The sequence below is a fragment of the Cyclopterus lumpus genome, chromosome 9, assembly GCF_009769545.1.
Source record: "Cyclopterus lumpus isolate fCycLum1 chromosome 9, fCycLum1.pri, whole genome shotgun sequence".
Classification (NCBI taxonomy): Eukaryota; Metazoa; Chordata; class Actinopteri; order Perciformes; family Cyclopteridae; genus Cyclopterus; species Cyclopterus lumpus.
The window spans coordinates 23,573,902-23,599,507 of NC_046974.1; the positions used below are offsets into that span (position 1 = coordinate 23,573,902).

Here is a 25,606-nt window from a genome sequence, read left to right on the forward strand (position 1 = left end):
CCTGATCTTGTGATTAGAGTTAATTAGGAAATGTTAGCATGCTTGCACATAAGCATTCATCTTAAGTGCATAGCATAGCCGTAGACTTGTGTTTATTAGCGTGGTATTGGGTCAAAAATAATTCTTCTGTTTTTCTTTTCTCTTATAATTTGATTGAAAAAGAGCAAGCAGGCGTGCACCCAAGATGATGAATAGCAAAGAGCGGCTGAGGGAATAAAGGCATAAATCAAAGAGCCGAACACCTCCCTCTTCCCTTATATAAGAGAGGCTGCATATCGACAACTCGCTCTGAAGCTGCGCTCTGAAGCTGCGCTCGCACTGCTGCTCTGTGGGAGAATTATTTATCTCTCCTTCCCTCTCTCTCTCTATTCCTGGGAGACCGTTGTTGACAGCGTCTCTTCTCACTGTCTGAGTACCTCATGCCTTCCATTAGGGCACGGATTGCAATGTGATGTCTGCGTGGGAGGCGCACTGTGTCGAAAAGCTTCGAAAGCAGTAAAGATGCCGAGGCAAGAAAGAAAAACATTTATTGTTTATGAATGTTGTGTCACACAGGTCCCGTCTGAAAAAAAAACAGGGAGGTGAGGTCTTGGTTTTGAGGTCTCTGGTGATCATCTCGCCCCCCCACCCCTCTTCATCTCTATCACAACAGGCATCTGGACTTTGGAATTGTTCCCGTCGAGAAACAACCTGCACATTCGTGTAAAAGCGATACATTTGCGATTGCAAAAGACAGTCTAACATTCCACATGACGACTAGGTTTTACATTTGTGATGCCCACTGTATAGTTTAGTTATAAAAATGTACAGAATAACATTTTTTTGTGTCTCAGTGCAAAAAGATATATTCGAAAAGAATTTCAGAAAAGCCGTGCCCTTGATAAATGTCTCCCCCAACACCCTCCCACCGCCGGCCCCTGATCTGTGCCCCCCCCCCCGCCCCCCCAGTAAAATAACTGGCCCGTTCACAGGACCACTAATAAATAACCAACAGAAGCAGTTTTACAGTCACCGTCAGATAGCAGCAGTGTTTCAGCTTTGACTTTAAATACATATTCACAAACAACAGTGTGCCACTGTACACCCACAATTCTTCAGAACAACTTTAACTATAGATAATAATAATTACAGTTGTATTGATAGTAATTACCATGACGGTAACAACCCCCCCCAAAACAAACAAAACGAAAAAAAATGTCCAATGTGTCACATCTGCATTAAAGTATTTACATTGCTGTTTCGAGTTCTCTGGCTTAATTTCCCGTGTGTGAATTTCCCAAGTAAAAGAAGGCAATGAAGTGTCTCTAAGGTAAAAGGCTGAGTGTGTGTGTGGGGGGGGGGGAGTTTATCAGCTGGTGCAGATGCTGTTAATGGAGATGATGGCGGGGTCCACCAGACCCAGCTCCTCGTGCTCGTTGACGCACAGCTGATAGCCGCAGCCCCACCTGCGCTTCAGCGGGGTCACCTTGGCGTCGGGCTTGGCGCGGGGCGGCAAGAGAAAGCCCACGCTGCCCGCGATCAGCATGTGCCAGATGCTGTGGATGTAGAAGTAGTTCTCCTCCGTCTCCACGAAGGCGTAGAGGGCCACCGCCGACGTGGCGATCATGGTGCCCGGGAAGAGGAAGAACGCCCAGCGCTTCCAGGTGGGTGGGTAGCAGCGCCGCCGGCGGATGGTGCGCACCGTCTGACAAACACATAAAACATAGTTTTTCAACTTCACCATTCAATACATTGATATCTATAACTATACTTGGGAGCTGGGAAATGACCGTTACATAAAACCTAAAAGGGGCGGGCACATGTTGAGTCTCAGAAGGCGAGAGCCAGTTGTGCTGCAGCCATCCCTTCATCCAAAGTAGCTTGGGAGGTTGCACTCTTCTTGTCCCTGACGTTTCTACGCAACCAAAAGTTGCGGTCAATTAGCGGTGAGCCTCACTGACAAAACTAAACAAAGTGGCTTAACTTCTTAATTTGTCCGTGGTAATTTCGCTGACGAAAGATTGTGACATCCTCGGACAGATGCTAAAGCTCCAGGTAGACCTGCACTAAAATGATTAACTTCTCTGCCATATTTACATCAGACAAGATCTCTGCCAGCTGTGATTGGGGAGTTCCTCGTCACATGACTCAAAAGTTGTCGTTTTTTTATCTTGGGGCACAGCCGTGACACCCGTAAAAATGGGCGCTCGGGAACGGAAGGCCATCGCGATGACGTCGTTCGCGCCCTACTGCGCGTCTACATTGACAGCAATGGATTTTAGGGCGCTGAAGAAGGCGGCATGTGACGGCTCCTTGAACGAGGAGTGGAGTTGGGAGTTTACTGGAAGAAGAAGAATTTCCAGGAAAGAACTGCACAATGTCAATAATCCGAAATACCGGGTTCCATTTGCTAACTCAAATTAATACCATATTCTATAGTCTATTTTCAACCACACAGAACCAGAGAAATATGTATTTGAAAGTGATCCGACCAGTTCACTACCGAGCAGAGCAGCAATAAGGTGTCTCCAGGCAAAAGTACCCAGGCGCCGTTCAAACGCGCGTGTGTGTGTATGGGGGAACCACAGAGTAAAGAAAACACAGAAAGCAGAGCAAGGAAATAAGAAAATTCCACTCGGGTGACAAACACACCCTGAAAGAATTTAAATCAGTTGGCTTGACACTACCTTGAATAGGAATTGAGTGCCATATGCTCCATTAGAAGATCCTTTATGGCTTAAAGTTGAAGATCTGAGAGATAACTCCAGTTTATGACACCGTCTTCGCTCTGCTCCAATCAGAAAAAAGCCAAATGCTCAATGATTTTTCCTAACGAGTCTCAAATTAAAAACGGTCCATTCCAATAAACTTTTGGAAGATATACAGTTGCAAGTCCTTTTTCTTTGCAGAAAACTATTAGGAAACCAAGGGACCCATTCAATTCTGCAGTTAATTTATTTTCTAGTTGATCTCAAAGGCCCCTGTGTTTAATGTTCTTCTTTCCCTTAATTTAATGAACACATTTCATGTATAAGCAGGAAATTGAAGTGGGAGAACACACAGGGAGCAGTTATTCAAAAATGTAGACCAATGGGATTTGGATTTGGTTGGAGGAAAAAAGAGAGAGAGAGGGACGAGGATTCTTCATGAATCTCCGTGGGGTTTTTTTATGTCTGAAATTTGCATTCATGCCTCCCACCGCAGCCATCCATCACGATGATCATAATCCGGCAAAAAGACGTTTTAAATTGGTCACCGGCGATTGGCCAGTCAGCGCTTTGGTCTTCTTGTTGTTTTTGGTTTTCTTGTTGTCTACGCCATAAACGCGTACAAGACGTGTGTGTTTGTTCAGCGCATAGTCACGAGCGGTGCAGAAAAGGGGCCTGGGATATTCAATTTGATCCTAAACAGTGTTCAGAGAGCGCTTCATTATTGAGCGTGCGCTCTATTTTCATCGGTTCATAAACAATGATTCAATTTCTCTTTATTTTCTTATTTTTACTTCCCCCAACCAAAACATTTACATAAAGAATCCCAACGTTGTCGAGGGAGTTGCGAGCGGTTCACGAGAGATGCAGATAATTACATGCATTCTGTGAGTAAAAATGGCTCCGATTGAGTTATTATGCTGAAGGCCTTTTAGGTTAAAGACTAATAATCTACGTGAAGCCAAGTGAGGAAGAAACATGGAGTGTGTTGTCGCTTGCTCCAGTCCCTTTGGAACTGCACTTTTTTTATAACTTATTTCTCCCCGGTTAAATCAAACAATTGTAGCCCCGGATGGTCTTTTCACGCATTTAATCAGAGAGCTTGTTTAGTTCGGAGTGCCGAGGATATTCGGCATTGACAGAGTTGAACTTCTCCGCGCTGCCGCCGACGCCTCCGCGAGGCAGCAGACGGCGTGCCCTTCACTTGACTGATCTAATTCGGCTGTGTCTGGGAACGTTCAGAAACGCCGGGGCTTTTGCAGGAACATGACAAGCTGAAATGAAAAATGTCCGGCGCTCAAACCCGGCGGAGTGCTGCAACGCAGACGTGCGCTGTTGAGCGGCAGATGAATTATGAAGTGTTGAGCGATCAAAGTGCGAACGCAGGTTTGGAAAAAGGAAGAAAAAAAAACTTTTATGGAGATGTCGCTGTGCTAGTTAGTGTGCGGTTCAAGCACATTTTTACACAAGCATTATTTGCCTCTGTCTGGCTCATTTTTCTTTTGCATCGCACAAAAGAAATCTGTGTCCCATTCTGTAGATATTGTCACAGTGCACCAGACCGGGATATTTTATATTTGTCAAATAACATATGTCAACAGTCCATCTATAATTGAATTACAAATGTGCCGGAGCCGAAAGGAAAGCCAGCCAAAGAGGGAGCCAACGGCTTCATGTAAATCTCCCCATACACGTTTGAATGAGACGGAAGTGGCGCTAAACGTTCATCTCAGAAGACAACGGTTCCCCGGCATGGTGAAAACGTAGCGTCTCCCAGCTGTGGTGCTCGGGTTTTAACATGGTGGAATTAAACAACATCTTCCACTGTTTCCGCAGGATCCTCTCAGAGCTACAACTCCCACACTTTATTCAAAGCAAAGCTTTCTCCAAGGAAACCGCAAACCTTGTTTTCAAACTCTTGTCGGAGGTTTGGTGTTAAAGGCTCCTTTTCCTTTTCTTTTTTTTCTCTCCTCCAAGAAACTTGCCTGAAAGACTATTATTTTTTTATCTTCTCAGTTCAGGGAGCACATTATGACTCGGAGAAGGAAGTACTAGCTGACTTATAATGGAACTACAACCCATGACTAATACCCACAGGCTGCACAACTTTTAAAGCCCCTTCAATGCTAATGTAAAGTAGCTTCATTGGTCAGAAAAACACAGTTTCTTTCCCCGCCATGTACATGTATCAGCCCCATGTTCCATCCCTGAGCTTAAATGATGGATTTAAATCCTTTTACCCTTTCTACACGTGAGGAACAATGGAGGGACAGTGCTGACACATTTCATCTGCATGTTTGAACAAGCTCGTCTTTAACGTCAAACAGACATTATGTATTACAAAGACTCCCCCCGCCCCCCCCCCCCCCCCCCCCCCCTCCGAGTAAAGAAAATCAGTGGCAGAGCACTTGCTCACACACTGTGTTATATTTTTGAGGGTCCAAAAAATATATTGACGTTGAAATTACGAGCTGTGCATGTGATCCGCAGATAAATTCCACAGTTTAATGTTTAACCATCACAGTGAGAAATAAAATTTTAGCGACGATCGTTATCCGCGATATTCAGAAAAAATATGCAATCAGTTCATGCTTTTGCTGTTCTGCCTGACATTTCATTGTAAACAAATAATCCGTGTTTAAATCGACAGGAGGAGAGCTAGTAACGTTAGCAGCACCACTAACGAAGTTTCCATTCGGTTCCATTATGATGCGTTCAGGCTCTGTATTAGGCGTAGGTAAATTACAACATTATCACGATGCGTTCACTTGTAATCTCGTAAAACGTAGTGTTGGTGAGTAAATAAATTCAGTTGTTTGAAGGAGCTTAAATAGGTATTAGAGATATTGGAGATGAATATAAGCTGTTTAAACTAGTTCTAAGCAGCTTATAACAAATCATTAAAACTACTAGACGATACAAAATACAATCTTTTATTTCCTTATCATTTGAATTGTATGTTTTTATGAAGAAATTAAACTATAAATGACAGGGTATCAGCGACTGATCCAATCTGGCATACGATCCGAACCGGAGTTTTATGATCCGTTGCACCGCTCTAGGGTAGCAACCATTAATCGACTAATCGCCACACATGTCTAGCGACTACGAGTAAACTCCTGATGGAATAAAGCCATTTTAGCTTGGGGCTACTGGTCTACTTGTGCAGTGGATACATGCGTCTCCCTTACCCAGGCCACGGCCATGATGCCCAGAGCAAACAGGCTGGGTCCCAGCAGGTTCCACAGACCGTGGCGGTCTAGCTGCAGAGCCATGGACAGAGACATCGCCCCCAGCAGATACAGCACCTTGACAGAAAACACACGGATCAATAACAGCCCTCCATAAAACATCGCCGCTTTTGGAGAGGAAGAAGAAGAAACACTCACTAAATTAGAGTTTTCTCTTAAGCCATTCTAAGGAGATTTTGTGAGTGTTTCTCACAAATGTTTCTCGCAGTGTTTCTCAGTCATTAAGTAATGATCGACGGTGGTCAAAACACAGAGGGGGGGGGGGGGGGATTCTGTGTTTGTGGAACTACATTTTCATTCTTTCTGCAGTCTTTTGTGAGACAGCTGCTGGATTCATGGAGTTCTAGTGTAGAACTGTGAAAAAAAAGAAGAAGCTTGAACGGGCAGGAAATGGAAGGAGTGGGTGGGTACGAGTCAGTTCATCTAGGTTGAGAAAACTGAGAAGTACAGTGAAGAAGAATTACTAATAATATCTTGCCTGTAATCAATTGGTGCAAGTCACCATGGTAACGCACAAGAAACTGCAGCGTAAAAAAGTGGCAACAGTTTTGTTGTTGGCTTAACCAGAAAACTAATTTTGAAAACTATATTCATTTGCCAATTGGGACGGGAGATATTCTATATTTATCCTGTTATCAACCAATCCCATTGAATGCATCGTATTACTCTGCGCCATGGAGTGCTATTGTTGCGCCAAAGATATTTTTAAAAACTGGGTAATAATGTTCCTTCATTATTATAAACACAGCGTTGTGGTGCAGTAAACATGCTCCAGAGCACTGTGTATTAATCCGCCACAGAAAATAGTCCTCAACAAATGCACAATTTACTCCAGTTTGATTAATACAAAGCAGGGCAGTGCAGTGTTTAAGGATATTAGCCTTTTTTCCACCCCCGAAATGAAACAATATATTCGGGATCCCCTGTTAAACATTTACATCCTCTGTAGGAGGGAATGGGCTTGGGACATTTAGGTCGGAAAGCATTGAGAGACAGAGGACAAATGCCAACCTTATCCTGTAATGTCAACTGCCACAACAAGAGTTGGCTTTCAGCAAAAGCATGCAAATCTGTGATTACCCAAACAAATATATGCTATAGGTTTAATGTATCAGTGGGCGAACACAGTACAGAGAGAGAGAGCCACCATATATCGAAGAGAAGGGGGAAAAAACAGTGACAATAGAGGCCCAAGCTATAAATAATGCCAGTGTAGCTGTTCTTTTCCGAGCTCACAATTTGACATAAAGCCACAGGATATATAAAAAATAAAGTGAGAGTGGGAAAAAAAATCAATACGCTGTGCTGCACATGCTTTGGGAGAACTTAAGCCTCTCCAGGATGCCTGAGGTCTGCGCTATTCTGTCTGCAAGAGAACGTGAGGAGAAATTGGGGGATTGTGGATGGGATGACCCATGCTGCAGGGGGACAGCACTAATTGGCGGAGGAGAGCAGCGGTGTGGCGCAGCCCGAGGACCCGGTGCATCAACAGTCATCAGTCATGCTGCAACCCCCTCCCCCCCTCGCACACACGCATGTGTACATGCACGGACCGTTTTTACGACCGGCGTCGTGATTAGCTGGAGGCAAACACAAATCACCGGAGAGCAAAACAATGTCATCCTGCTAAGTCGTTGGGTGCCAGAGTCGATATCGCATACATTCAAGGCCAGCCGAGGCTCGTCTGATCGCTCGTTGCTTAAACCCTGTCGTAAACACGTCTCGGCAAAAAAAAAAGAAGAAGAACAATGGTATCATAACCGCTCAGTAAAAGAGGGCCAAAGCTACAAAGATGAGTTGGAATAAAAACACAATTATCCTCTCAATTGACCTTCAACAAGTTGAGATAAACAAATCCCCAAAAGCAAAAAGGTCCCTGCAAGATATCCTGCTTACACATTTGAGAGGACCTTTTAACCTTTTGGAGGACAAAAAGTCATACACACACACACACACACACACATACATACACACTTTCTCGGCCCCCTGGGTCCTCCACCCTCTACCGCGGCTGCGGTCATAGACTTCAACAAACAAACAAACAAACAAACACACACACCACCTCTCTTCTCTCCAGTACACAAACACACACAGCTCCACTTGCCAGTCCTGACATGTGCGATTTGATTAGTGGCTGCGTTCTGCAGCGCTCAGCAAAAAAGGAAAACTCTAGAGGACAGCAGATGTTCGTATACTCTCCCTCCCTTGCACGACTCCGCCCCTCCCTTCTCTCGTTTATGGACATGGACACACACACACACTTTACAAAACTAACACAAAAAATGTTTTTTAGAGACGCAACGTGGCAAATGGAGCCTCTCGCGTGGCCGGGGTCGGCTGATGTGCGGACGATGCGTGTCGAACAGTGCACAGAGTGCTGTGCGCGTGTGCTCGACAACATGGAAATGGGTTTTATTTAAAGTGGAATATCAGGACACTCGCTGCTCTTTGGCAAACCCCAGTTCCATTAAACTAGTCACTTGTTCCTCTTCCTTTCAGCTCCACCACCTTCGAGGATATCTGTGTCGAACCAGGCGACCTACCTGTTTGATGATGGACTTTAGCCGGGCCATCGCAATGACGGTGACCCACACTGACATGAGCGAGCCGAGGAAGTCGCAGAACTGCAGGACGTCGTACTCCATGATGCAGAAGACCACGATGCCCGGCTGGTCGCACGCGTGGTAGAACTGTCAGAGGAGAGGAGCGGGTGTGACAAAATATCAGTGAAATTACTATTTATTTTTGTTTGGTAAGTTTGTTCTTACCTGACGACAGCTAACGTGCACACTATTGTTTGACGAGCTGTGGTCGTCGGTTTATCCCAATTGCTCTGAGACAAAGTGATGGATCTTTCTGGTTTGGTCTAAATTTAGACCGAAATCGGTCTTCTTGTCTTCATCGGTCTTCAAAGTGACACTGAGTCGTCACTTTGTGTTTTCTTTGGCTTTGATCAATTCTTATTTTTATTAATTTTTTTAGTAGTAAAAATTTAAATAAATAAATATTCCATCTTCTAATTTTTAACCAACTACACAAATCGTAGATGTCTGGTGTGTGAGTTGTCGCTTCAGTGTCTTCAGAGGGCTGTTTTTTTTCATGTAAAGCTCAACTGAAAGTGGCTTGGAAAACGAGTACATATTTCCTTCCATTTTTGTTTATTTAAAATTGTTCAATGCTTGCACCCATGTTTGCTGCAGAGGAAGCGGTAATCGTTTGTGTTTGTATCCAAACAAACTTTTATTTTTGGGGTCAACTCTTTAAAAAAATTATATATATATATTATTTTTTTTACACAGGATAGAACATGCACTGCTTGTTTGTTTTTATTTTGTTGTGGCAGTCACTCACTGTGGAGAAGAACATGGTGAAGATGTAGACCGAGGCCTCCAGCAGGTAGTGGCTTCTGACCGCAATGGCCACGGGCGGGATGAACATCAGGTTGCTGAGGCAGAGCAGCAACGTGGAGAGGAGCTGGAAACTGTAGGAGTAGGCCTCCGAGTTGTCTGTGCATCCCCAGCCATCCCAGCCTAACACACACACACACACACACACACACACAGTACTGTATTGTGTGATGATCTGAGAAAGTAAAGATCCAAGAGCTTTTTGCAGGGGTTATAGGTTTGAAAAAATTGAATGGAGTTGAAGCAGTTTCCGACTTCCTGTATTTTGAAATAAACTTTTCGGAAGTCTTTCAGGCTGAATAGATGAGAAGGAATTATACTGTGGATAAATCAGGTTGTTTAAAAAGCTCATTCCACCTTCTCAGAATTCAACAGTACCTCTTAAAATGTGTAAAATATTTATCTCTCAACGGGATAAACGCTTCATCGGTCCTCCCGTGGCAAAACAACAACAACAAGCAAAAACAGATATGTGTGAAGTTGTTTTGTCCCGTAAATAATGGAGCCTCCTGGTGTGAACTCCCTCCTATGTTTAAACGCTCCCCTGCTTTGCCACTCAAATTGGATCCTTATCAAGTGGTGGATTGGCTGACACAGCGCAAATTAAATATTCGTGAGTGCTGTTGAACCGGGATGGGGGCATGGGGGGGCGGTACGGGCCAAGGGCAAGTGCTAAATGTAAAGCGCCTGCCAGGAAGCAGTCACACATATGAGGTATGACAATGGATTTAACTGAAGAGAAAGCAGCTCTGATAAAAGGAGATCAAAGGCAGGTTTTTATTTTTAATTTTTAAAGGGCCTCAGAGGACATGCTTTGTTTAGTTTCTTAAGCGCATCTTTTATTGAAAAGCTGGTGGTAATTAAGAGCGCGTTTCGCTGGCTTATGTGGGAAGATTAATACCGGGATGCCGTGTGACTCGTTGGGCACAGCGGCACGTACCGCCTGATCGCCGCATTGCTACCATGCTCTCCTCTCGTTGTCTTGTCACTCTGCATGACGCATTTCCCAACATATTAGAAATTCTTTGCACCAATGATGACCCAGTTTCCTCACAGAAAGTTGCATCTTATCTTGTATGCAACAAAACCATCTAATAATGAATCTATGGTCATTAATCTCATTACTTACTGATTGATAATTAAAGCCATCATTAAGTTTATACCACATTTGTACAATTATTTCTCCCCTTCTACCAAACCTTCTTGCTTTGCTGTGTTGTGAAAGAGAATGTGAACGCAATGGGATAATAAATCGAACATTAATATAGAATCAAAAGATATAAATGGACCACCGGATGTGGATTTAGCTCACTTTTCAAACTCTGCACAAATTCAAATCGACAAACAAAGAGGGGGAAAAAGGGAGAGGAGTCCACCAACTTAAATCGTAGAAGTAGCTTTTTACCTGCTTTGCATTCACACGCAGCATAAAGGTAGTTGTTGGTGCGCAGGAGCTTGCACTGTCCGTACGTCCCACAGTCGTTGATGCACGGAGTCAGGTACGCGCGCATGTACACCTCGGCAGTGACGTTGGCGCACGCCTCGAATCTGGAAAAAATTATTGCCATAAAACGATCGACAGAAATAGATTTCCAAGACAATAGAACCTAATGACTGCGCTGATCTATTGATATTTCCTCTTGTGAAGTGGTCGAATTCTGTCATTTTGTTTGATATTTTGACAACGATTAGATGGATTGCCATTAAATTTCCGGGCAGGACACCCCACCCCCCCTCCAGCATCCACTGGAACAACTCTCATGATACCCTCGCTGTTTATCTGCACCTTCATCAGTTCAAAATACTTCACGGCCTAACGCTGCCAAACTAATCACATTCAGCTTCATGTGTACTATGCTTTTCATGCTAATTAGTGAATGCTAACGTGCTAAATTAGGGTGCTAAACATGGTACTTGCTAAGCATTCACCTTGGGAGCATGTTAGAATGCCGAGTCAGTCAGTGCGACCGTAGACTCAACCATGTTGATTTAATTGCTCCAGCACTACAGAGATCAAAAGACCATTTTAGGGTTGTCAGAACTCAACTTTACTCTGTTACGCTTGTGAACTCTCCAGGAGCAATTACACAAGTAACCATTCCAAAATGATGCCTGTGCTTTGTAAGACAAACTAGGCAGCTTGAATTCTGCTATTATAGGTTAACGTTCATTCATTATCTCAATTGAACTTTCGCTAAGTCCCGGCCTCGAAAGCAAACGTTAGGTTTCTAAGTAACAATCCGAGGAGCTAACATCAGCTGGTTACGTTAGCACATAATTACCTGGCGTTACGCAAGCTTCTGAAGGTGTACTTAATGTCTACACATGCTGCTTTTAAACTTTTAATGATTGCAAGAGAGGATAAAAACCTTCCCGGCTTTACTGGAACAGGGTTGTTCCTGTGATGTGGTGGTTCACTTTTACAATGTGATCTGCAGCTTTAGCTTCTATCTTCTGTATTTTTAACCAGTTCAGACTGCTGAATCACTTTGACATCCTGGATATATACTTAAAATTGATATTGTAGAACATTCTCTCTGCTTTTTTCCTACATTCCTTTTATCTTTTACCCCCAAAAAAGAGTGCAGTTAGTGACTTAGTGAAAGGTCAAATACAACAGGTAATAGAATTGTTTCGTATTTCACGATAGTGGTCGTTGTTATGCAGCTAACTGCAGCGCAACTAAAATTGCACATGGACTTTTATATAAGTTCATCTTCGATACTATATATGATAACAGAAAAAAAACTTGCAATATTGTGCTTGCATTGAATCTTTTCTAATTGCTAGTGGATACAGCCTGTCACAAAGAATACAACTCAAGGAGCTATCAAATGTGCTTCTTTGCTTTCCCCCAGAACCTATTTCTTAATTGGCACTGCTGCCCACTTCTTCATCTTCAAGTTGCATCATTCAACTTAATTGTAGCCTTGAAGAGCAACTATCATTTACACTACTTCTTTTCCTCTCCAACGAGACCGGATTAATTTATCACATGTAGATTTTCTGGAAATCTAACGCACAGCTACGTGACTGTTTTACAAATGTACATACCTCAGCAATCCTGTCATGTGAGGATTGCTGAGGTATCCTCAGATGGTGTGATGTCCCACACCATCTGTTATTATTTGTTTTTCAAATTCAAATGAAAAGTCTCAAGTGGCCGTTGGAAGAAATCTGCTTAATTTAATTCTGTTCACATTTTCATCCCATTAAGGGTTTGGCAAACAGCTCAATCTGCTGAATAGCTAAATCTTAAGAACTTTGCGTTGGACAAACTTCATGGACATTTATTTTTACTGACTTTAAACAACCCTTAGACAAAGAGAGACAGAGAGTGTGTACTTATTACACTCATCTGTGTATTAAACTGCACATGATGTTGTATAGAACAATAGAGATAACAAGATATGTTCCGGTAATGAGAAGTTAAGAGTTGTGCCCTACATAAATCCCCCCTCTTATCCTGCATTGTGTCAAGGTTCATATTAATTTCCCGGACTTTTCCAGGACATTTTTAGTGATGATCTAACTAATATGACAGAGATCGCCCAATAAACCAATATTTTCTTCTCTATGGAGGTCTGATTCAAAGGACATTCAATTTTGAACATTCAAATGTTTAGAATGAATAGCCTGAATACCAACACAGCAAATAGTTACTAACAAATCTAGACTGAACTCTACAAACCTAAATGTACAATTCAGAGTTAGTTGAGTTTGGTGGAATGTATGTACTGCCACTGACTCTTGATACTTTCCCCCCTTTGTTAGTAAGTGAAGTGGGTTCTAACAAGGCTAATTTATTTATTTTTGATGGTTAACATTTTGGAGATGCTAAAGATTAAAGCAAACCAAACCTACAATAACGAGTAATCATACTACCTCATCAATGGCACTGCCATAATACTCTAATTTCTTTTTTTACAAATTGCTACTTTTGTAATGTATTTATTTATTTTATTGTATCATATTGTGTTGTATAGTGCTGTATTGTGTTGTGCTATAGTGTTTGCTGTTGAATTGTATAATAATATTAGGCCACTTAATTGTAATAACCTGCGCAGGGACTACAGACGAAGATTAGCTCTCTAGCTAACTCTGGCATATTTACATTGAGCTGTTCCTAGTGAATAATTAGATGACACCCACCGTGAGCTACTGCAACACAAGTTGAACTTTTCATGTTATAGTCCTTTTTCCCATAACAATGCAGCAATGTATTTGAGGAGACAGTGCTAGCGAAGTAAAAAAGCCCAGTTAGCCAGTATTTAGATGGTGTTTTGAGCTCCCATTCATTGTTTTGACCCACGCTTCCATTCATTGTCATCCAACTCTCTCAACATCGGCCAACACAGATTTGAAACTTGCTCTGAGCCAGAGTTGAATCACCCACCCATTGCAGGCAAAAACAAGCTAGCAAGCGGTTCAACTTTAGCAACTGGACCAAATATTGCTCACCTATTATTCAACCATTTAAAACCAGTTGGGAAAAAAGCAACGTCACATAATTTCATCCAACCTGCATGTGCTACCATGTAACGAGATTTAGCGGTGTGTTCACAACATTTCGACAATATTACCAAAGGAAGCCTGTTCAAAACACTCGTCCATAAACAACCATTTAAACGTTAATATGATCCTGAACATAACTTTTGTGTGGCAATGTTCTGTTTTGGGGAGCTCCGATGGGGAAAATAATAATAAATAATGATAAATAATTTTAATGAGCAACATAAGATTTTCCACGACATTTGACAATTGCCTCTAATTTTCAATGTGATTTCATTGACTGGAAAATTTGTTTTGCAGGAGCACTGAGGGAAATCTGAAAAATCTGCTTTTTAAACCTCAAAATCTAGCCCTCTTCCGTGTCATATGCTGGGTGTGCGCCATGGGCACATTTATGAGTCAATCCCAAAATAATCTGCTGGGTGACAGATGGGAGAGCACGTGGCTGAATGAGGGAGGCAGCACCGTTTAAACAGTGAGTATGGTGTCGTCATTAGAGCACTGAATTATTCATTGTGGTAAAAAGAAAGTGTGATCATTATACAAAGATGTTTTTTAAGAAATACTGAATGACCTATTTTGCCATTGTCTTCCTGTAATTGATAGCAAATATTGTCTCACAGAGGTTGCTTTGGGGCACTGAGACTGTTTCAATGAATTTCAGATTGTTAATAATGTTTTGGAGACTTTCTGAGTTGACTGCTCCAGAGCAAACAATTTACACCATTGTTTCTATTTTATAGGTATAACGTGAAAAGGTGTAACAATTTGGTAAATATACTTATTTGCTCTCCTGCCAAGAGTTAAGGCCCTGGCACACCAGGTTTTTGCAGCGTGTCCGGCACCCTTGGCACTGGTCGGCTCTTGTTGGCAGCTTGACAGAAAATGACTCTCCATACCAGCAGACAACCACCACCTGCTGGTATGGAGAGTCATTTCCTCTCCGGCAAGCGTAGAACGTGCATGCTAGTTGGCCGTCGTTGTGGTGGTTCAGGTGCGGCATTTAGTCAAGGCACTTGCAATGTGAGGCAAGGCAGCAGTCTGCCTTTGCCGCTGCTAGTTCTTTGATGTCAGTTTGGTGTGTCCAGGCCTTTACACGTGAAGATGGATACCATTCTCATGGTGTGCTGTGTCTGTGTGCTAAATGCGGAGCTACCACCAACAGCTGGCTAACTTAGCTTAGCATAAAGATTGAAAACAGGGAGCGCTCGAAATGCTGTTCGGCACATTCTGACCTTTGGACAGAGACATGGCTAGCTGTTTCCCTCTGTTTCAAATCTTTATACTAACCTAAGTTAGCTTGCTGCTGGCAGAAGCTTCACATTTAGTATACAGTCATGACAGTGGCATTGGACTTCAAAGAGGGTGAATAAACATTTTTGTAACTAAGTGTTAAATATTTCTGTTAAAGACATTAGCAAGCAATTTTATCTTCATGAATAATTTAAATATAGTTGAGTGAAGTTCTCCAGTCAAGCGGCGTGTGTAGCATTTAGGATATAAATACAGGAGCAGCGTTGCCTGTCTTACCCATGTTCAGTGGCACATAGAGAGCGAAGACTGAGGTACCAGGTGCCTGTTTGCGGGTAGGGAATCCTCAATTTGGTGATATTAGCAGAGGTGTTCACGGCAAGGAAAAACCCAGCCACCGATTCTGCAACAGGAGAAAACGATCAGAGAGTTTAAAACTGAAAGTGCTTACTGGAAACAGCGGTAACAAGAGCAGATTACATTTTCTGATGAAAGTTTACTCGTTTTCTGAACTACTGGAACAGTTGAAGTTGCATTCAAAATTAAAAAACTTAAAAGAAGTTGAAGGAGCGGTTCAATTGGAATTGCTGAAAGTAGTTGAAGTGTGAAATTGTAAGTGCTGAAAGGAGTTCACTTGAAATGTCAGTCATGTGTTGCTATATGTACTGAGCTTGAAGTGTCGCTTGTCCTGACAGAAATTAATGCTAGTTCAAGTGATTACACTGAAAGATGATGTCAATTGAAGTGTTGGCTGACATTTAAGCAAAACAGGTGGAGTAAATAGTGTGGGAATAGTCAACGTTCTGGGAGTCGAGAGGTGCTGGAGAAGTGTTGCGGCTTGCTCAAAGGTGAAGCCCTGGACGAGCCTTGAGGGCCATCCACACCAGGACCGAGAACTCTAATGATAATGACGTAAACATCCACACTGATAAACGATATCGTTCTGTAAACAGAGTGCCAAGCATGTGCTCCCCGCTCCAGCTGTCCACTTCATTAGGGCACCGTCACTTTGGAAAGTTTTTAATTTAAAAAAACAACATCTAGGGCCTAGTACTTATACACATTAAAATTATTCAAATGGCCGATATGTACATAGCTTGGTATTTTACATAACAACATGTTCTTCAGTTTTTGTTTTCCTGGTCAGGAAACGGCAGATAGATTTGTACAACAGAAAAATTTGTTAACGAATGTATGTGCTCAGGAATACGAAGGTGTATTTGTTTCTCACATGGGTGGATTAGTAAAATGGTCTCTGAACATATTTTTCATCAGTAATAAAGTGTCCTCACCTCCATGGTGCTGAAAGACAAACACCATCTGCTAATTTTCAACACTTTTCTTATTTTTATTCTTCATATTCTTTTTAGTAAGAAATAAAGTGATTTTTTTTGCCAGTGTCGTTAAAGTGTGGACGCCATACACTGGAATTAGATTGATTTTTAAAACAATGTATTTCTAGTTCTCTAGTGTGGAAAAAGAAACGTGAATCACATTCTTACAATAAACAACAAAATAAAGTACATTTGGGGGGCATTTTGACAATACCTGATTCACATTTGAGTGAGGAATTTTCCCTCATGAAGAGAGGCGTCCCGTGGGTCAGGCAGCCAAACACTGTGACATTAGCTCCTTTCAGCGTAGACTGTAGAGGAGGAAGCACAATCACGCGTCATTTGTCCGACTGTCGGCCATTTGCCGGCGAGCCAACGCCGTTTGCGGTTACCTCGTGTCTCGCTTCAGCTGTGAGATGGCAAACTTTAATACTAACACATCAAGTGAAACTGCTCCCCCTCTGTCTGCCCGAGGCCCCTCAATGAAGATGCTGGAAGTTTATCTCCTTAAAGCATCAATTATACATCAACGTGCTCAGGCATTAAGGAGAAGGAAAAAAAATTATTCAAGCGGTGGGAGCTGCATACGCTTATACAAATTACTCCGCAGAGAGGTGAAAGCAGACCACGGTCCAATTAGGTGAATGGGTAAAAGGACAACGGGAGTACAAATACCATTAAGCAATTAATTGCTGCGCGTATTAATAAAGTATCCGTGTGCACTCAGGCATCAAATTTGACGCTTTGTTAAGATTCTAAATTCTCTCCTAATTTATTCACAGTACCTCTGTATTTGGAAATTAAGAGCATTGAAAGGTTTTAGATCTACTGTGAAAAAGTAGTATTTTTCAGATAAAAAAACAAACGAGATACAGCACATTATAGCCTTTTGCTTTTTGTGCTGAAGGAAATGTGCTTCATGGTAGGGAGGATAACTTTAGGCCATTTATTTCTTGAATAAATAAGATCTCTATCACCGCCCCCCAAAATGAATATGATGTATATGCAGAGAGTTGGCAAAGTTGTTGATTAATGCAATGACTCAACAAACACTTCACCAGGTGCTGAGATTTCAGGCCTCCTAAACTCGCCATCTGGCCCATACTCTTGGTAGTAAGACTCAATCACGCCCACTGGCACTTCAAGAGAGTCCCTCCCCACCTTTTCGTCCCGACTCTGCCATACAGTTTGCAGATTGAAGGATGGAGCAGAGACACACTCATGGATGAATTACCAGCTGGACGAAAAAACGAGGCCAGGGGCTCTAGAGGGAACAGGAGCCCCCTCCCCCCTCCACAAAGTCAAACTCTTAATAAGTGATTGTTATAAAAATTTTGTTGGGTATAGTAAAAGTGCTCGGTTAAAAGTAGACATGTTGTTAAGGTCACGCCTGCAGCATGGTAAAGGCCTGGTTGGGCTGTCCACAACTATTCGACGGACGTCATTTGCGATAAATAATCAAGGTAACTTGGGGTCAAATTCGAATGATGAGAAATAGAATTGGAGTAGAACAGACATTCCCGTTCGAATCAACATGGAGGATCCGAGCTGCAGCCATTCGTATGTGTACTGCTGCCGTTATGTACGCTGTAGCGGGCTAACTGTCATACAAACCAACTGAGAAGTGGAGTGGTAACGTTACAAAGTGTAGAGAGTAATTAAGTCAAATTTAACAACTTGGGGCTTCCTCCACACACATTGCCAGTGTAGCACAAAAGCGTGGGGGAATTAGCGCAACGCTACACTGGCTTTGTTAAATTAGCAGCAGTCAACAGCAACATGAGTTCATGGCTCTACCACTGTGGCTCAGTTGCTGATCATCTGATTGAAGTACGACCCTTTAATTGTCCTTTAATCAGAGGATCAGTGGTTCGATCCCTCGCTCCGCTAGTCCGTGTCCTGAGGCAAGACACTTTGCTCCTGTAGGCTCCTGCGTATGAATGGATATGAACGTTAGTTAGTTCTGATGGCCAGGTGGCACCTTGCATGGTATGAATGGGGGTGAGACATCTAGAAAAGTGCTATACGGGTACAAGTTCTTTTACCATTCACCATTTAATGCTACACTAGGCTGGTGAACGCTGCGTCTAAAGGTTGAAATACTTCTTAGGACCCACATGGGGGCCCCATTAGAAAAAAGAAAAAAAACACATGCCAGGAGACGAGGAACAACCAAGGCTGCTGGCCCAGCCGATGATCGCGCTGGGGGGCATCGCCCAAATGCAGCAGGACCAAGCCGAGGCAAATCGGCAGTCATGGAGGTGCCCCAGATCCATGCACAGAGGCAGGCTCAAGCCCTTGAGCAGCTCGCCGCCCGCACAGGTGCGGCTCCACTGGCGCCGGGCCCCTCTGCCTTGAGGGGGATGGCGGATAATGTTCAGGCCTTCCTGGAGACTTTCGAGGTGATGGCAGGGGCATGCGGCTGGCCGGCGGCGGAGTGGGCGATCCGTCTACTACCACTTCTCACCAGGGAGGCGCAGACCACAGCCCTGGGACCTCCCCCGGCAGCCCGACACAACTACGCAGACGTGCATAAGGCCGTGATGGATCGGCTGGGTCTGACCCCGGAGGAGGTTCCGGGAGGCCACGCTGGGGCCCGAGGACCGGCCCTTCGCTTACGCACAGCGACTGAGCGACGGCGCCACCAGATGGCTGCAGCCGGGGAGCCCCGGAGGAGTGCCGTCCTGGAGCAATTCATGGGGAGGCTGCCAGCCAGAACGTCGGCGTGGGTCCGCTGCCACCGCCCCGCGTCGCTGGCAACCGCTGTCACCCTAGCGGAGGACCACCTGGCGGTGCATCCCATTAATCAGGGGGACATCGGTCGGCTGCAGGGCGTCACCCCGGCCGATTGCCGCCCCGCGGAGGAGGCTTCCACCGCAGATTCAGGCGCGGCCTGTGCCGGCTCCGCGGTCGGCACCCTCAAACCAGCTCCCCGATCTTTCGACACCATCTGACACCGGCACCCTTCCCAGCCCACGGGGAGTCTCTCAAACACCAGGGCAGGAGTGTTGGAGGTGCGGGCAGCCCGGACACTTGCGGAAGGAGTGTCCATTAATGGAAGTGGGCCAGGTGATCCGGGTTGTCGGCTCTCCAACACCCTCCCCCGGTCCGGGAGTGACGTACCGTGTTCCGTAATCATGGGGGGTACACATCAGGCGATGATGGATTCGGGCTGTACGCAGTCTATGATCCACCAGACCACCAACCCGGGGCATTGGTGGAGGCATTGTGGGTAAAAATTTGGTGTGTGCATGGGGACGAGTATACCATAGTGTCAGTGAAAATTAGATACATGGGGAAAAAGCATAGTGTAAAGGTCGCGGTTAGCTCCCGCCTTACGCACCCCGTAATCTTAGAAACAGATTGGCCGGGGTTTAATAAGTTAATGGAACAGGCTGCGGAGGTGCGTTCACGGCGGACAGGGTCATGCGATCCGTGCGCTGTGCTCAGCGGTGACGCGAAGTCGTCCGACACTGCAGAGACTCCACCGGCTCCCAAGTTCCACTTCTTGGAAGATTTTCCACTCGAGCAGTCTCGGGACGATACTCTACGCTCAGCCTTTGACCAAGTGATAAGAATTGATGGTCAGTAGTCATATCCGCAAAGCCGCCGGGAAATGATTTTCCAGGCGCCTCACTATAACCCGATGGCTGGTGACATGGGATATGAAAAAACACTGGACCGGATAATGACCCGATTTTATTTGCGCCGTTGGTGTGGGTCCTGCCCGGAGTGTCAATTGGTAAATCCCCTGGCCATTCCGAGGACGCCTTTGCGTCCTCTGTCATTAATGGAGTTTCCGTTCGAGCGAATCGCCATGGACCTCATTGGGCCATTTCACCAGAGTGCACGCAGATATCGCTTTGTGAGTCCTGGTGGATTACGCAACACGATATCCGGAGGCAGTGCCGTTGTGCAACATTTCTGCAAAGAGTGTCGCACAGGCGCTGTTTCAGGTCATCTACCGAGTCGGAATCCCGAAAGAGATTCTGACTGACCAGGGCACCCAGTTCATGTCAAGAACTAGGTTACTATAGGTGGTTCATCCCAAATTTTGCAGATTTGACCAGCCCCTTGACTGACCTGACCCGGAAAGGTGCCTCAGATCCGGTCCAGTGGAAGGAGCAGTGCCAGTTGGTGTTCGAGAAGGTAAAGCCAGCTCTCTGTGGGGAGCCACTCCTCCACACTCCTAACTTCTCTCTTTCCTTTACCCTGCAGACTGATGCGTCAAACAGAGGGCTAGGGGCTGTTTTGTCCCAGCAGGTAGAGGGGGTTGCCCTAAGTCAGGCAGTGGAGGTATGTGGTGGCTGGGGTGTGGTTAGGCTCAGCTGCGGAGGGGTTTGGGGGAGTGGTTCAGGTGCCAGGAATAAGCCTAATTGGCCTCAGCTGAATAGGATCAAGGTCTGAGTGTCTTTTCCCTATATTAGGTGGATACGAATGGAGGCACGAGAGGGGAGAGCAGAGGGACAGTCTGCAACGAAATAAAGACCATTACCAAATATACACGGCGTGTGCTCATCCTTTGGTGCTGGGGGAGGAAAGAAACACGTACATGACAGCAGAAACCTGTTACACCCGTCAAATGACCACGGAAAATAATAGTCTATTCCTAGACTATTTCTACAGGTGTTTCTCTGACCTTTTCTCCAGCGCCACCACGTGGTTCAGAATGATATATTGACCACTATTAAATGGATAACTAAAGGATAACTTATACTGACTTTGGCGATTCCTCAGTCTTCTTCCATCGCAACCAAAGCTTGTGCAAAAAAAAACGCTTTGGTGGACATCCCAATGCTTCAGCTCCATTCAATAAAATACTAAAGTTCAGTAGTTCCTTTGAGCTCAACCTTCAGCATTAGAATCCCTAACTTCCAATTGGTTTTAAATGACGCCACGGTGTCACATGCCCGCCACCGCCTCGTTTTAGGAAATTAAGGAAGCAAGACGCTCTCAAGATCGTTTTGTGATACGTTTGATCCTTCTCAAAGGGATCGTCTGATCCACTCAGAAAAGTCCTTTTATTTTCTAAACTCGTGGAGCTGAAATTAAGAGATCTTACTGAAAGATCTCTTAAAAGGGAAGAAGGTCCGGAGCAATGGACTGGAGAAGGTGAGAAGGGATGGGGTCAAGGGGGCAGGTGGTTGGGCGGGCAGAGGTTACCAAGGTAAGAACTTGATTGGGAGACAGGGGGATAAAAGAGGAAAACAAGGGGGAAGAAGGTGAAGTTACTGGAGGTGTAGTTGAGGAAGATGGATTAGTAAATGAAGAGCGTATGTCGTCTATCTTTTTTGTAAAGTAGTCAACAAAGTGGCTTGGTAGAAGGGTGGAGGGAGGGGGGGGAACAGGGGGTCAAGGAGGTTGGAAAAATTGAGAAGAGCTTTTTAGGGTTAGATAAAGAGGATTCGATTCTGGATTGATAGAACAAACTTTTGGCTGCAGTGATGGACGCAGAGAAGGAGGAGAGAAGAGATTGATAGGCAAGCAGGTCACTGGCGTGTTTGGATTTTCGCCATTTCCTTTACGCTGCTCGCATTGTGGCTCTCTCGGCGCGCACCGGTTCGGATAGCCACGGAGCCGGAGAGGACTTGCGGACCTTTCGAGTCGTAAGAGGACAGAGAGAATCAAGAGAGGACGACAGCGTAGAGAGAAGAGTGTCAGTGGCGAAGTTAGGCTGCATAAGTGCGAAGGAATCGGTTGAGGGGAGGGCTGACAGAACAGAGGAGGCCAGAGAGGAGGGTGAGAGGGTGCGGATGTTGCGACGGACAGGTGCAGAGTCCGTTGTGGGAGGGTTGTCAGTTCCAAAGAGTGGGAGAGAGTAAGAGATGAAGAAATGGTCAGAAACATGAAGTGGAGTTACAGTGAGGTTAGCTGTAGAGCAGTTTCTGGTGAAAATATAGTCAAGGTGGTTGCCAGCTTTGTGAGTAGGAGGGGAAGGACTGAGAGAGAGCAAAGGAAGACAGTAAGAGTAGCAGGTCACATGACTTCTCAGTCTGGATGTTAAAGTCACCCAGAAGGATGAGCGGGGGTCCATTTTCTGGGAAGTTTGAAAGGAGGTTCTTCCAAGAAGTCTCCAAAGGAACCAGGAGGACGGTAGAGAACGACAATGGTTAGATGAACCAGATGAGTAACCGTCACTGCATGAAACTCAAAAGACAGTGGGGTAAATGGAAGCGGGTAGAGAGCAAAACTCCATTTGGGTGAGATGAGTAGACCTGTGCCACCACCCCGACCAGAGGGTCTGGGTGTGTGGCTGAAGGAGAAGGCCGAGGAGAGAGCAGCAGGGGTTGATGTGTTGTCTGGTGTGATCCAGGTCTCAGTGAGAGCAAAGAAGTCCAGCGATTGCTTGATAGTGAAGCCAAAGATGAAGTCCGCCTTGCGGTTAGCTGACTGGCAGTTCCAGAGGCCCCCAGTGACGAGGCGCTGGGTCTGTGTAGAGCGGGTGGGATAAATAAGAGAGGAAGGATTTTGGTGCATGTGTGACCGAGTCCGCGGTCTATAATATCTACGAGTAAATGTGCACACAGGTATGAAGAGAAAACACATTATCACAGGGAAATGTTTCTACTCAGCCGCCCTCAGCCACCACCGAAGACTCCAACGAAAGACTCCTAGGTCTTTATCCTCTGAGTCTTTATCCTCCGAGACTCCAACGAAAGACTCCTAGGTCTTTATCCTCCGAGTCTTTATCCTCCGAGACTCCAACGAAAGACTCCTAGGTCTTTATCCTCCGAGTCTTTATCCTCCGAGACTCCAACGAAAGACTCCTAGGTCTTTATCCTCCGAGTCTTTATCCTCCGAGACTCCAACGAAAGACTCCTAGGTCTTTATCCTCCGAGTCTTTATCCTCCGAGACTCCAACGAAAGACTCCTAGGTCTTTATCCTCTGAGTCTTTATACGAGGAGTCTTCCTGACGCTTCAGCTGACGCTACAAGCCCCAACCTGGTTATACACCCGAGTTGGCGGTAATTGGTTACAGCTGTGTCGAGCCCGCCCACAGGTCGTTGAAGGAATTGCCCACTCAGTGATCGATACTGGTAAGCAGGTCAAAGTGTTCAAATTAGAAAGACAGTACAGACTAGCATTCTAGTATAACTAAATATAGCAGATACAGTAGTAATAAAGCAGAGAAACCTCTTTAAAGAATATACTCCGCAAGATACAGGAAGTCCCAGAAGTCAGTGGACACACAGCTCAGATGCACTGGAGAGCTTGTTGTTGTCGCACTGCTTAAGTAGCCACTAATTCAGCTGTGTCGAGCCCGCCCACAGGTCGTTGAAGGAATTGCCCACTCAGTGATCGATACTGGTAAGCAGGTCAAAGTGTTCAAATTAGAAAGACAGTACAGACTAGCATTCTAGTATAACTAAATACAGCATATACAGTAGTAATAAAGCAGAGAAACCTCTTTAAAGAATATACTCAGCAAGATACAGGAAGTCCCAGAAGTCAGTGGACACACAGCTCAGATGCACTGGAGAGCTTGTTGTTGTCGCACTGCTTAAGTAGCCACTAATTCAGCTGTGTCGAGCCCGCCCACAGGTCGTTGAAGGAATTGCCCACTCAGTGATCGATACTGGTAAGCAGGTGATCCTTGCTAACAGTGAAGTCTCAGTTTGCTAGAATGTGAAATTCTTGCCAAACTGATTAAGGACAAAGATCAGTTTACCTCAAGGTAAAAAGTAGAATAAAGTTTAGTCCCTAGTAGATTTGGATTACAGAGCAAATACTGAAATCCTAGCTGGTTTGGTTGACTTTTCAGACACTTGTGTAAAAAAGCAACAAATCGCAGCTCAAAGTGTTCAAATTAGAAAGACAGTACAGACTAGCATTCTAGTATAACTAAATACAGCAGATACAGTAGTAATAAAGCAGAGAAACCTCTTTAAAGAATATACTCAGCAAGATACAGGAAGTCCCAGAAGTCAGTGAAGTTATGTTCTTGTTGTGCTTGTGTGTCCCATTTTTAAATTCATGCCTGGAATTAATTTTGTTTAGGTTCTTTTATTTATTGCTGTTACTTGTAAAGTGCTTGGGAACATTGTGGGGAACATTCACTACATTCGTCACGTTTGATATTTTAGATTTATATGGCCAGATCCATTATGCAGCTGTTAGTTGGGATTGTGAATCGTGGGTTGCGGAGGCATAATTCAATCAGGGCTGCTGTCCTCAAGGTTACCGGCTGAAGCAGAACTACTGCAGGAAAAGCTTCAAAAAGAACCTCCCGTCAAAATAATCACAACGACGGGCACAGATTTCTGACTTCAACACTCGTGGAAAGGCTGCTGAGAGAAGAAGAAGAAGAAGAAGAAGAAAAACTTTTGATGAATGTCGGTTCATCTGTGTTGTTTACTCGTGTGATTTTTGCTTTGCTAAATTTCCCAGGAGTAATGCCGATGACATGTGCCAGAATGCAAGAACAGAGAAGAAGCTGGCATGTGCACTATATGCTGCACTTCCCAGTGCCCAAACTAATTAAAATAAACTCCATGATGAGTATTAATTTTGCTCACTAAAATATGAAACTGTCTTCTGGTTTGACTCATATTGGACCTCATGATTAGGTTTTGTAAACATCTCCTCCTCTGAACATATTGATGCAGCTCGGGCAACAGCAAACATCAAATTAAGCATCTTTTTATTTATTTTTAAGACCCTCAGATCCGGGGTTCCTAAAGTGACACGGGAGATAAATAAATAATTGAGCATGATGCTTTAAAAATGAATGAATACAATAATAAAATACATTTCCTTTGTTATTTTGTATTGATTTATTTCTACATTTAGATATTCATAATGTCCACGTCTCCTGGGTGAGTCACACAGCAATGTCATGGCATCTCCAGGCTCTTATTAGCTGTGCAAATAAATATTCAAAGAATGAATTAATAAATGTATAAATAAATAAATACAGAAAAATGATACTCTTTATTTATATAATGTTGTTGGCCATTTATTTTATATTTTTTAGCAACGTCTCAATTTCATAAATACATTTTTTATGTATCGTGCTTATTTATTCATCAGTTTATTTGAGCACCCCTCACAGTGTATTGCTTTGAGAAAAAACAACTTTAACATATTACAACTAGGCCTACACTGATGCAGTCTCATTACAGTGCTAACGGTTTCTTTACCTGCAATATCCGCCGCCCGGAGA

The 25,606-nt window shown here is 44.3% G+C and overlaps 1 protein-coding gene across 1 annotated transcript in view; it reads right to left on the reverse strand.

Annotated features, from left to right (window-relative positions):
* Positions 1-1,098: 1,098 nt before the first annotated feature.
* Positions 1,099-25,606, reverse strand: part of tmem8b (transmembrane protein 8B) — a 43,004-nt gene continuing 18,496 nt past the window's right edge. Inside the window, exons 7-13 of the mRNA XM_034541352.1 lie at positions 16,657-16,753; positions 15,388-15,511; positions 10,751-10,893; positions 9,290-9,468; positions 8,482-8,628; positions 5,879-5,995; positions 1,099-1,684 (exon numbers count right to left, since the gene is read on the reverse strand). Of these exons, the coding sequence (XP_034397243.1) occupies positions 1,349-1,684; positions 5,879-5,995; positions 8,482-8,628; positions 9,290-9,468; positions 10,751-10,893; positions 15,388-15,511; positions 16,657-16,753 (1,143 nt within the window). The 3' untranslated portion in view covers positions 1,099-1,348. The remainder of the gene's footprint in view (positions 1,685-5,878; positions 5,996-8,481; positions 8,629-9,289; positions 9,469-10,750; positions 10,894-15,387; positions 15,512-16,656; positions 16,754-25,606) is intronic.